The sequence below is a fragment of the Colobus angolensis genome, unplaced genomic scaffold, assembly GCF_000951035.1.
Source record: "Colobus angolensis palliatus isolate OR3802 unplaced genomic scaffold, Cang.pa_1.0 Scaffold9, whole genome shotgun sequence".
NCBI lineage: Eukaryota > Metazoa > Chordata > Mammalia > Primates > Cercopithecidae > Colobus > Colobus angolensis.
The window spans coordinates 7,871,638-7,884,047 of record NW_012122931.1 but is presented as its reverse complement, the minus strand read 5'-3'; the positions used below and the strand labels follow the sequence as shown (position 1 = coordinate 7,884,047).

At 54.9% G+C, this 12,410-nt stretch overlaps 1 protein-coding gene across 1 annotated transcript in view; it reads left to right on the top strand.

Moving 5' to 3' along the window:
- Positions 1-9,466, top strand: part of SLC2A8 (solute carrier family 2 (facilitated glucose transporter), member 8) — a 10,285-nt gene extending 819 nt beyond the window's left edge. Inside the window, exons 2-8 of the mRNA XM_011931357.1 lie at positions 1,975-2,074; positions 4,631-4,827; positions 5,706-5,849; positions 6,006-6,114; positions 6,836-7,009; positions 7,437-7,582; positions 9,168-9,466. Coding sequence (XP_011786747.1) covers positions 2,038-2,074; positions 4,631-4,827; positions 5,706-5,849; positions 6,006-6,114; positions 6,836-7,009; positions 7,437-7,582; positions 9,168-9,305 — 945 coding nt within the window. The 5' untranslated portion in view covers positions 1,975-2,037 and the 3' untranslated portion in view covers positions 9,306-9,466. The remainder of the gene's footprint in view (positions 1-1,974; positions 2,075-4,630; positions 4,828-5,705; positions 5,850-6,005; positions 6,115-6,835; positions 7,010-7,436; positions 7,583-9,167) is intronic.
- Positions 9,467-12,410: the final 2,944 nt, after the last annotated feature.

Genomic DNA, 12,410 nt, shown 5'->3' with positions numbered 1-12,410 from the left:
TGGGTGCCGCGGCAGGGGGAGTGCTGGGCGGCTGGCTGGTGGACCGCGCCGGGCGCAAGCTGAGCCTCCTGCTGTGCTCCGTGCCCTTCGTGGCCGGCTTTGCCGTCATCACCGCGGCCCAACACGTGTGGATGCTGCTGGGGGGCCGCCTCCTCACCGGCCTGGCCTGCGGTGTTGCCTCCCTAGTGGCCCCGGTGAGTGTCCCGTCTCGCGCGGCCTGAGACCGAGGAGGAGTGAACAAACCGCTCCTCAGTCCTGGGGGCGCGGCTTCCCCTGGCGGGACCTTATAGGTGCCAGGCTTGAAGTCCCTGCGTTATCTCGCGGTCCCTCCCGTCCACCCTGGGAAGGATCCTGCTGTTCTCTCCATTTTACACTGAGGTCATGACATGCAGTCTCCTTTGCCCAGGCAGGGTCCACAGCTAGTCAGAGGGGAAGCAGTTGCTGGAACCCAGGATTGTCCCGCTTAGCCGTGCCCGTCTTTTGCTCTACAGACCTGCAGATGATCCATAGGAGCCCACTCCCTACATTATGGTTTTCATTCCTGGCTTCGGGTCAATGACTGCAATTAGCAGGAAGTTCCTGTCCTGGTTTCTCCTGGGGCAAAGGCTGCTGGGCTCTGTGTTCCCCTTCCCTTCTCACAGGCCAGCCCCTCTGGCTTCCCCATCTTCCCCCTTTCCCCCTCTTGACCCAGGCTGCCCACTTGGGAGCCCTGAACATCTGGGTTAAATCCTGGCTCTGCCACTGACCTGAGCAGAGTGTCTCCTTGGGCCTCAGTTTCCTTCCCTGGAAAACAGGGATTATGGCATTAGTCCCTGAAGTAGTGGTCAGGATTCAGTGGGACTTTGGGTAGACAGCCCCTGGCATGGCTTGTGGAGGACTGGACCCTGACAGCTTGGTGACCCATGAACTGCCCCCAGCCATGGGCGTGGACAATATCTCACCCGAGTGAGGTTGAAAGCAGCCACTCAGGGCCCTCCCTGGGTGCTCATTTCACCAGCATTTGCTAACTGGCAGCAGCAGCTGGACCAGAAGAGGGTGGGGAAGAAGCTGGACCTTTCATGTCTGTGGTTTCTTTAACTGGGCAGAAACACACCTGTGTTAGGGCTTAAGCTATGGAATAACCTTAGATGCATGGGTGAGGGCCTGGTGGCCTGTGGGCCCAGGAGGGAGCAGTGCCTAGTGACTGAGGCGGAGAGTTCGTGCTTCTGGTTCAAGGCCACCACTCAAAGCGTGGGCCCTGGGCTAGGATCTGGGTGGGTGTCACATAGAGCTGGTTAGCAAGGTGGAATCTTTTGCCTGCCCAGACCTACTGCATCGGAATCTACGTTTTGTCCAGGGTGTCTGTGCCCATTAAACGAAGGCTTAAGAAGCTCTGTGCCCACTGCCTCGCCATCACACGCAGCCCTCTCTGTTACCTTTAATCCCCTTTAAACTCCTGCCACAGATCTGTCAGTGGTGAGGACCGATGGCTCTGCTCACCTGCGCAGGTTCCACTAAGGGGCCTCAGGGCCTGCCGTAACACCCTGCAAGGACTTTCCTCAGCACTGAATGGCTGAGACCTTTCCATTTTAAGAACTCTTGGAGCCTGAGTAAAGCCTCATCTTTTTTTTTTTTTTTAATTTTTAAAATTTTTCAATTTTTTAAAATTTGTATTTATTTGTTTATTTTTAAGACGGAGTTTCGCTCTTGTTGCCCAGGCTGGAGTGCAATGGTGAGATCTTGGCTCACCGCAACCTCCACCTTCCGGGTTCAAGTGATTCTCCTCCTTCAGCCTCCTGAGTAGCTGGGATTACAGACGCGTGCCACCAGGCCCAGCTAATTTTGTATTTTTAGTAGAGATGGGGTTTCTCCCTGTTGGTCAGTCCGGTCTCGATCTCCCGACCTCTGGTGATCTGCCCACCTCGGCCTCCCAAAGTGCTGGGATTGCAGGCGTGAGCCACTGCGCCCAGCCGTAAATTATCTTGTTGCTGGCAGGTCTACATCTCTGAAATCGCCTACCCAGCAGTCCGGGGCTTGCTCGGCTCTTGTGTGCAGCTGATGGTCGTGGTCGGCATCCTCCTGGCCTACCTGGCAGGTATAGTTGTCATTATCTCTTGCTTCCTGTTTGTGGTCATGTGGCCATTTTACAGATGTGTAAACAGAGGTTCAGAGAGGTCAAGGGACTTGTCTGAGGTCACACAGCCAGTGCCCAACATGCCAGGCTCCAGATCACCTTCCTGGGACCTTGGGATAGGTGAGTCTTTTTTTTTTTTTTTTGAGACAGAGTCTCGCTCTGTCGCCCAGGCTGGAGTGCAGTGGCGGGTCACTGCAACCTCCGCCTCCTGGGTTCAAGCGATTCTCCTGTCTCAGCTTCCCAAGTAGGTGGGACTACAGGCGTGTGCCACCATGCCCAGCTAATTTTTTCTATTTTTAGTAGAAACGGAGTTTCACTGTGTTAGCCAGGATGGTCTTGATCTCCTGACCGTGTGATCCGCCCACCTCAGCTTCCCAAAGTTCTGGGATTTCAGGTGTGAGCCACCGCACCCAGCTGATAAGTGCGTCTTATGACTGAGTTCCAAGGAGAGCTGGAGAAGGTGATATCCTCATCTTTCCTGAAGCCCCCTCTAGGGGTGTGGGAAGGGCTGACTGGTTAGGTCAGTACCTTACTGTGCAGTGACAAACCAGAGGGCTCCAGAAGTAGGTGGGTCCCTGTAAAAATCTTCAGCCCAGGCATCTGAAGGGCTGAGTGAGTCCCCCTGAGAATGCCAGTGCTGGATTCACCATGTTGGCGAGTTGCAATGTGAAGGAAGCCAGGTCCTGGCGACCCCGAGGGGCAAAGCTGGGCCAGCATGAAGAAGCTTCAGGAGGCAGGTGTGTTCTCATTAGAAAGAGGCCAGGCTTTAGAGGCCAGACCCAGTGGCTCATGCCTGTAATCCCAGCACTTTGGGGGGCCGAGGCGGGCGGATCACTTGAGGTCAGGAGTTCGAGATCAGCCTGGCCAATATGGTGAAACCCCATCTCTATTAAAAATACAAAAATTAGCCAGGCGTGGTGGTGGGCACCTGTAATCCCAGCTACTTGGGGGGCTGAGGCACAAGAATTGCTGGAACCCGGGAGGCTGAGGTTTCAGTGAGCTGAGATCATGCCACTGCACTCCAGTGTGGGCGACAAAGTGAGACTCTGTCTCAAAAAAAAAAAAAAACAAACAAACAAGGGCAGGCTTCAAATCTGACCATCCTGGGTTTGGGGATAGCCTCTCCTACGTGCTGCGTGACCTTGGCCAAGTCACACCACCTCTGGAAGCCTCAGTTTCTCTGTCTTGAAATGGGCATAACCTCATCTAGTCCAGTACCTGTCCATTAAATTAAGTGACACATGAAAAGTGCCTAATAGTGGGTTCCAAATGAGGACTGTCAAGGGATGACTTGAGAACCATGGGGATCATCGGGGTAGGAGGTCTCGGGGGCCGGACGGGCTATGGCCTGGCCCAGGGCACAAGCCCTCTGCATCTTCAGGACGGATGATGATACACAGGTCTTTCGTCTTTCATTTTTACCCACTTAACTACCCTAATTCAGAATCCTGCCAGCGATCTGGCTACCTTGGGAGACCTGAGTAAACCAAAGTCCCCACTGTGTGCAGGCGTTGACATTCATCATTTTGGGGACAGGTACTAGGTGTCCACCCACCCGTGGCACTATCTTCAGCTCATCTGAATATGTGCTTGTTGCTTCTCCTCCCTTTCCCGATCAGTTTCTGTGAGTTTTGATCCACTGGGGTGGGTAAACTCTTGTTAATTCCACAAAGTGACATGGTGGTGACACGTTTCTTCACATTGGGGCAATCATGTTCCAACAACTAGACTTCATAGAATGATTGTCTGCACCCCCAGCACAGAAGAAAAATAGGGACATCATGGCTATCTTAGAGGTATTTTTCCACTGGGAACCAGGGATGGATAAGCCTTGGGCTTAGGAAAAATTAATAATTAGAGCAACAATGCCCTAGACTCATTTATTCCAAGGCCCCTTAGTAAGAGAACCTTTTAACCTTATATAAAGCTAGGCAATTCTGCACTTGTGCTGTTCTTCATACATCAAGACAGCAAAACCCTCCCACCTCTCTACTTTCATGTATACTTTGAATAGATAATGCATTCAAATGATTCAACACTCAAGTGCCAGCGTGGGGAATGTCCAGTGAAAAGCTTACTCCACCTCTGTCCCGTTCCTGTCTGGGGGAGCCCCCATTGCCTGGTTCTTGGTAGCCTTCAGAGAGTCTGTTCATATGAGGGATATGCGTATTTGCCCTCCCTCCCCCACCTCTTCTACAAATGGTGCCACATCATACCACGTGGACACGCAGCAAACACCTCGTCCTTTGTTTTGTGGCTACATAAATGTTTCGCCGAACAGACGTAGCCTAGTAATGTCCGCGTTGTCATAGCCACCATCGCTTCTACAGCTGGTGTGGTTGGCCCGTGCCGTGTGCCTTCATGACCAGCTGTGATCATGGCAATGTCAGAAAACACGAGGGCAGATGTGCAGAGGCAGCAAGGCCCCATCTCTGAAGCTGAGTCTTTGAGGCTGGCAAGGCCCAGGCTGGCTCACCCTGGCTCTGACGCCAGCCTCCCCCCAACAACCTCCCGCAGGCTGGGTGCTGGAGTGGCGCTGGCTGGCTGTGCTGGGCTGCGCGCCCCCCTCCCTCATGCTGCTGTTCATGTGCGCCATGCCCGAGACCCCGCGCTTCCTGCTGACTCAGCACAGGCGCCAGGAGGCCATGGCCGCCCTGCGGTTCCTGTGGGGCTCCGAGCAGGGCTGGGAAGACCCCCCCATTGGGGCCGAGCAGGTGAGAGGCTGGGAGGCAGAGCTGACAGGAGTGGGACAGCAGTCACGGGAGGGCAGCACAGCCTGTTCCCAAGGCCACACTTTGAGGGGACAGGGAGGTGCCTGTCCACCCTCCACCCTCAGCGAGGACAGTCCCAGTGCTTCCTGTCTTAGAGCAGGCAAGACAGCTGGAACCCCACGGGGCTGGGCCCTAGCCTCCAAAGTCACCAGCAAAGCCCGAGCTTTGACCTTTTCTGTCTCAGGAAGAGAATGGCCAGGCCTGGTGGGGGATACAGAGGCAGAGCTGAGGACTTGGATTTAACAAGGGAGTTTTAAGGCAGGGTAGAGGGTTAAGAGTCTGGGTTTTAGAGTCACCCAGGCATGGGTTTGAAGCTCCCACACTGCCCCTCACCTAAGCCTGAGCTCTTCTTCCCCTGTGACATGGGAGTCAGCACATGCTTCACAGTGGTGGGTGGGGCTCAGTGGGGGGAAGGAAGGCGGGGCTTAGTGAGGAGGGCGGGGTCAGTGAGGAGGATGGGTTCAGTGGGGAGGGGAGGGTCAGTGGGGAGGGCCGTAGGAGGTGCTCAGCTAGGGCCACATCCAGACCTGAGGCAGGTGCTGGACATGTTGGTCGTGGCAGGGATGAGGACAGCAGCTTGCTCTTTGCCCAGATTACCTCTTTGTGGCTCCCCCCACCGATCAGGAAGTGCCCGGGGCAGGTGCGGGTCATCTCACCTGACACATGGGGAGGCTGGGACTTGTCTGCACACCTGAGGACACAGAGGCCGCTGGGATGAGGAGCCGACACACTCCCCAAGCCTTAGGACAGTGGACCCATAGAGGGGGGCCCCTTGCGGGAGGGGAGAGAGAAATCCTGATGGCCAGTCTCCGTCAGAGCAGAGCTTTCGTCTGGCCTTGCTGCGGCAGCCCGGCATCTACAAGCCCTTCATCATCGGCGTCTCCCTGATGGCCTTCCAGCAGCTGTCGGGGGTCAACGCCGTCATGTTCTACGCAGAGACCATCTTTGAAGAGGCCAAGTTCAAGGTAAAGGGGCCTCTGCCTGGCCTGCCTCGTCCAGCCCCCACATAGATGGAGCTTCCTCCCCGAGCCCAGGGCCCAGCCACCCAGCACAGGCCTGGAGAGGGAGGGACCCAGCTCTCAGCTGACCCGCCTGACCCGCCTGGGCTCCATCTCCCCCAGGACAGCAGCCTGGCCTCGGTCGTCGTGGGTGTCATCCAGGTGCTGTTCACAGCTGTGGCGGCTCTCATCATGGACAGAGCAGGGCGGAGGCTGCTCCTGGTCTTGTCAGGTGAGGGCTCACCCCTGAGCAGCCTCCCCGCCATGGGCTGGAGGGCCTTTGCCCAGGCCACCACATTGCAGGAGGAGGACAGGGAGCATTTGTGATGACAAACGTCATGGACTAATGCGGCCATGATCTGACGGCAGCTCGTCACCAAGCGCTCACTGCAGGCCTGTCCATGCTAGTGGCACTCCCACACCATGCCTTTGACCTCTGGTGAACCCACCAGAAGGCGCCGTCACAGCCCCAGCTTATGATGGGAAAACTGAGGGCCAGGAAGGTGAAGTGACTCAGGAGCTTGTGGGTCGTTTTGGACAAGTGACTTTACCTCGCTGAGCCTCAGTCTCCCGCTCTGGGAAATGGGGGTAATGGTAGCGCCTTCCTCAGCGCCATTGTGAGGAGTGGGAGGTGATCCACATGAGGCCTTCAGCAAGAGCTGCGGCCCACGGACATTTGGTACCCAGCAGCTGCTGCAAAGACGACCGTCGGGGCTGAGGGTCACCCGCTGCTGCTGCTGCGCCGGTACCTCCCGTTTCCTCGGCCCAGAGGGTCTGCTCCAGGAACTTCTTGCAGATCGCTGAGGTCCGGCTCCTGGGGCCAAGGTCCCGGAACACCAGGCTGGCTGCTCTCTGGGAGCTGAGCCTGCCCCTCTCAGAGGCATCCAGGCCATGCTGCTGCCCCCTGGGCTGTTCCCCGTGAGCCCCACCCACTGCCGCCCTCCTGCCTGCAGGTGTGGTCATGGTGTTCAGCACGAGTGCCTTCGGCACCTACTTCAAGCTGACCCAGGGTGGGCCCGGCAACTCCTCGCACGTGGCCCTCTCAGCGCCTGTCTCCGCGGAGCCTGTTGATGCCAGCGTGGGGCTGGCCTGGCTGGCCGTGGGCAGCATGTGCCTCTTCATCGCCGGTAAGGGGGCCCGTGGGAGGCTGGGCGAGGAGTGGGAAGTGATCCCCCAGCCCTGCTCTGGCGTCTCCCAGCAGGTGGGGTCTTCCCCAGCCTCACCTCTAGTCTCGTAGGTCCCAAGCTCTGCATTTATAGCTCTGACCGCATGCAGATGCTGAACTAGGCTCCTCTGCTTTCCTTCCACTTAAATCCCCTGAGCAGCGCTTGAGCAGGCCCCGTTGTGACCCCATCTCAGAGACAGAGCCTGTGCCTGAGGAGGGAAGAGGCTGGCCGAGGCCTTGGCAGGAAGCATGGAGCTGGCGGGACCACACTGGGATCCAGGACCCCTCAGCCCCACAGGCCGGGAAGCTGGGTCTCTTGGCTCTGTGGCGAGCCGAGGAGCCCAGCCCTGCGGGCCCTGATGCCTGTCTGGCCTGTCTCGCTCCCACAGGCTTTGCGGTGGGCTGGGGGCCCATCCCCTGGCTGCTCATGTCAGAGATCTTCCCTCTGCATGTCAAGGGCGTGGCGACAGGCGTCTGTGTCCTCACCAACTGGCTCATGGCCTTTCTCGTGACCAAGGAGTTCAGCAGCCTCATGGTGAGTGCAGGCTCCCCCGGCACCCCATTCGTGCAGTCAGCCGAGCAGCACTGTCTTAAACCACTTGTACTGCAGAAGACCCAGGGTAGTGGCCCTTACATGCAGTCGGGGCCCCATCATGCCTGGGCCACTGGCTATCTTGGGCAAGGAGAAGTGGAGGCAGATGGGCTGGGCCAGATGGGGAACCCAGGCTGTGACCCCTCAGGAGTCCTCCACCTGTCTTGGCAGTCAGACAGCACAGCTGGCCTCTCCCCTTAGTGAACGTCAGGAACGTGGGCCTTGAGCCTAAGGTCTACGTGGGAAGAGTTGACAGGACTGGGCTGCAGCCCCACCCTGGCTACTTCCTTGCTGTGTGACCTTGGGTATGACGCTTACCTTCTCTGAGCCTGCTTCCTTAGCTGAAACTGGAGGAGAGTAACAGCACCTTGCTGTTAAGGCTGATGGGAGCATTAACTCAGTTCATCCTACTGCTGCCTTCTCACGGACGGCCTGGCACAGGCGTGGACCCTGTCCCGGGTCTTCCCAGTCAACAGAGAGACAGTTCTCGGGCAGATGACCAGGTCGTTTGTTCAGTCATTTGTGCCCTCCAGGTCTCCTGGCATGTGCCATGTTCAGGCCCATTCAAGGCGCCAGGGAGAGCAATGAACAAGATGGACACAGTCGGTCCCCTTTATGACGAGGGCGGGAAAGGCTGTGGCAGTGGTGGCAGAATGAGCCAGTGGGGTGGGTTAGGATGTGGTAGGGCGGGTCGGTGAGGGACCAGCCTGGAGTCTGTGCAGGGCCTGGGACCCAATTAGGCAGGGCTGCTCGGGGAACACATTGTGGGGCCGGGCCGATGCCTGGGGGTGGAGATTACTTGCTGCAGCTGGGAGGGGATGGACAGCAAAGGAAGGAGGAAAAGCAGCCAAGAAGGAGGTGACAAAGGACCTAACAGTCCTGTTAGGAGAGATAATGTCCAAGAGGCCAAGAGAAGGCCTTCAAGGAGGGAGAGATCACCAGGTCCCAGAGGACCAGGAGCTGAGAAGCACCTTTTTAGTTCTGGCATGTGGGGGGTCACAGCGGTGGGGGGTGGCGGGGACGCGCTCTGACTGAAGGGGATGGCTCACTCCTGCCTCCATGCCACCAGCCCCAAGAGTCCCCATGTGCTCCTGGGGCCATGCTCGCTCTGCCCTGTCTGACCCATTTCCACCGCACTATGAAAGAACCCCCGGCGGCCTCAGCGTGGGGCCAAAGCTGAGAGTGGAGGGTGGGTCTGCGGACCCTGGAGTCAGACCTGGAGCAGGCGCTCAGCTGTCACTGGATCGCGGCTCTCTGGCCTTGAGGCAGTCACTTCATTGCTGTGAGCCTCAGTTTCCCCAGCCATACAACCTCAGTATCTTGGACAGTGCTCGGCCCAAGCCATCAGACTGGATGCCAGACTATCCTCCATGTCCCAGAGCTGGGTAGAGACAAAATGGCTGCGGCCTTGGGCAGGGCAGGATGGGGTCAGGGGACTGGACCCCCTGGTGGCGGAGCTGCCTCAGTGATTGCGTGGGGCCTCCTGATCTCTCCCCACATCCACCCATGGCCTTTCATCTCTCTGCAGGAGGTCCTCAGGCCCTACGGAGCCTTCTGGCTTGCCTCCGCTTTCTGCATCTTCAGTGTCCTTTTCACCTTGTTCTGTGTCCCTGAAACCAAAGGAAAGACTCTGGAACAAATCACAGCCCATTTTGAGGGGCGATGACAGCCACTCACTAGGGGATGGAGCAAGCCTGTGACTCCGAGCTGGGCCCAAGTCCAGAGCCCCTGCCTGCCCCAGGGGAGCCAGAATCCAGGAGCACAGCCCCTCGGAGCCTTGGTCTGCAGGGTCCTTCCTTTCTGGCATGCTCCCTCCAGCCCACGAGCAGCTCCGGCTGCTGCTCTGTGGACTCGGGCACACCTTAGAGCTTTGCAGACCTGCAGTCAGCCCTTCATGCGCAACACTAAAGCAGTACAAGGGGAGGTGGGCCTCTGGGATCTTTGTCTTCAGGCTGGAGGTGCTTTTGGAGGTTGGGTGCTGGGCACCCGGTCGCTCCTCTCACGCGGCTGCCTTATCGGGAAGGAACTTTGTTTGCCAAATAAAGATTGACACAGAAAATCAGGTCAGTGTCTCTGGGCTTTGTACAAGCTCAGTTTGAAGAGGGTTTATTCCCATCACTTCCAGGACTACATGCTGCCCAGGACACCCCGTGGCTTTACTTGCTCATGGTCAGCCAAGCCTACCCTCGGCACTGAGAAGTCATTTCTGGCTCCTTCCTTGGGCTCAGTTCCCTGGGTCATCAGCCATCAAATCTTGAGTTTAAAAAATAAACAGAAACAAACAAACAAAAACCTTTTGTTCTGTTGACTTTAATGGAGCCAGAAGTCTTACAATTTTATTATTAATTATCTAAGTAATATGTGTTCATTGTAGGGAAATTAAAAAACAGATTTCATGTCATTTTTATAGCTGTTCACCAGCTGCTCAGCACTGTCCTAGGCACTTTACAAATATTCACTCATTTATTTGGATAAACAAATAAAACTATTTACAGCCACCCCTTTCCAGAGATAACATCTCTGTTGAGATTTTGTTCTGCTAGGCATGGTGGCTCACACCTGTAATCCCAGTGCTTTGGGAGGCTGAGGCGGGAGGATCTCTTGAGCCCAGGAATTCGAGGCTGTACCACTGTACTCCAGCCTGGGAGACAGAACAAGACCCCAACCCCCCACCAAAAAGAAAAAAAGATTTCAGTTCTATCTTGAAAGATCTCACTTCCAACACTCATGCTGTCCAGCAACGCTAAGCAGAGGGGGCCATTCTTCCCATCTCACGGCTGCTTTGCCCAGTTCCCAGACCTGCAGCCCCAGCACCTGCACACCTTGGCATCTCCCATTGAGTCACATAATGAGGGCAGAGAGCAGGGGCCTGTTTTTGAGGAGACTCGAAGTACAGCATGGACCAGGCAGAGCAAGGCGCCAGCCGAATCAGATCAGTTCCAGAAGCTATGCAGCAGCTACTCTGATTTCAGTGAAATGTGTGGAAGCATGCCCAGGACTCTGGACAACTCTCAGCTGTAGCAAATCCAGTTTCCCCACAGGCCTTCCAGAAGCAGAGTCCTGTCTCTGTGCAGGGGCATCTCCCGTGGCCATGGCCGCACCTCGGCATCCGCAGTACCAGTGCTTGCGTGGCAGTCCACTGATCGGGTGAGAACCATATTGCTTTTTGCATCTCAGTGAAGTCATAGTAGCAATTTGTCAAGCACTTTTTTTCCAGACTGGTATAAAATTGTACGTGCTTTTGTAAACCATTTAACAAAAGTAAAATACAAAGGGGGAACTGGGGACGGTGGCTCACGCCTGTAATCCCAACGCTTTGGGAGGCCAGCGCGGGTGAAGTCAGCCTGACTAACACGGTGAAACCCTCATCTCTACTAAAAATGCAAAATTACCTGGGTGTGGTGGTGCACACCTGTAATCCCAGCTACTCAGGAGGCTGAGGCAGGAGAATCACTGAGGCTAAGGTGGGAGAATCCCTGAAACCCAGGAGGCAGAGGTAGCAGTGAGCCAAGATTGTGCCACTGCACTCCAGCCTGGGGGACAGAGCGAGACTGTCTCAAAAATACATACATACATACATATACACATATGTAAAATGAAAATCATTCGAGATATGTTCTCTTTCCACCAGCCTTGTGCCTGGAGGTTATGGATGTGGGGCTCTGGCTGCCCTCCTGCCACCAACTGGAGCTTCAGACTGAAGCTTAACATGGGCCAAAGCAAGCATGAAGGAGAAATAGGGAGGTGGGGGGAGGTGATGGGAAGTGAGGGGATGTGATGGGGAGGTGGGGGGAGAGGATGGGGAGGTGCACATCAAAATGTGAACAGTGCTGCCCTGCCACTTGACTTTTTGAAAACTGCCTTGAGAATAAGCTTTCTGGGTCCAAATTATCCTTTGCCAAGCAAAGCCACTGATACATGGCTTTGGTTAGTAATATAAAAAACCCAGACCTTCTTTATGAGTGTGGGGAGGAAGTGTTCACAACATTATGCTTATATAAACATCATTACTGTAAACCTAATGAAATGGACTTAAAGACATAATCCTATGTCAGTCAGCCTGTTACTCAAAAAGGAATATTCTAAGTAACAATATAAAATGGATTTTCTCTTATACAACATTAGTTAATTAATGCCAGATTTGGGGTTGTACCTTATTTAAGACATATTAGATTTCTTTTTTTCCTAGAGTTTTTGTCTTTTTTTTTTTTTTCCTTCTTGGGAAACACATCATTTTCCTCACCATATGACTGAAGTCTTTCTCCTTTGTAATAGGCTAGCTGTTGCATGGAATCCATTGCCGAATTCTCCTTGCTGACCTCTTGTTTGGGGGGACCTGCCGCAAAGCTGTTATCTTAGGTCTTCTTTTCATTGAATTCCTGGGTTAATTTCTCTGCTTCTTGGGTTCCACACCTTGCTCTTTGGATTCCATTTCAATTTGCAGGGCTATACCTTCACAGGGCTACCATGTCTGATACCAATCATTTCTTCAGGACAGGTACAGAGGGAGCGAGTTTCTGCAGGCCTAAAAGGCCTTTATTTTACTGTCACTTTTTTTTCTTTCTTTTTTGCAGAGACAGGGTGAGTCCATAGGGTAAAGTGAAAGCAAGTTTATTTGCACAGTAAAGGCATAAAGAATGGCTACTCCATAGACAAAGCAGCCCCGAGGGCTGCTGGTTGCCCATTTTTATGGTTATTTCTTGATTATATGCTAAACAAGAGGTGGATTATTCATGCCACTCTTTTTCAGACCATATAAAGTAACTTCCTG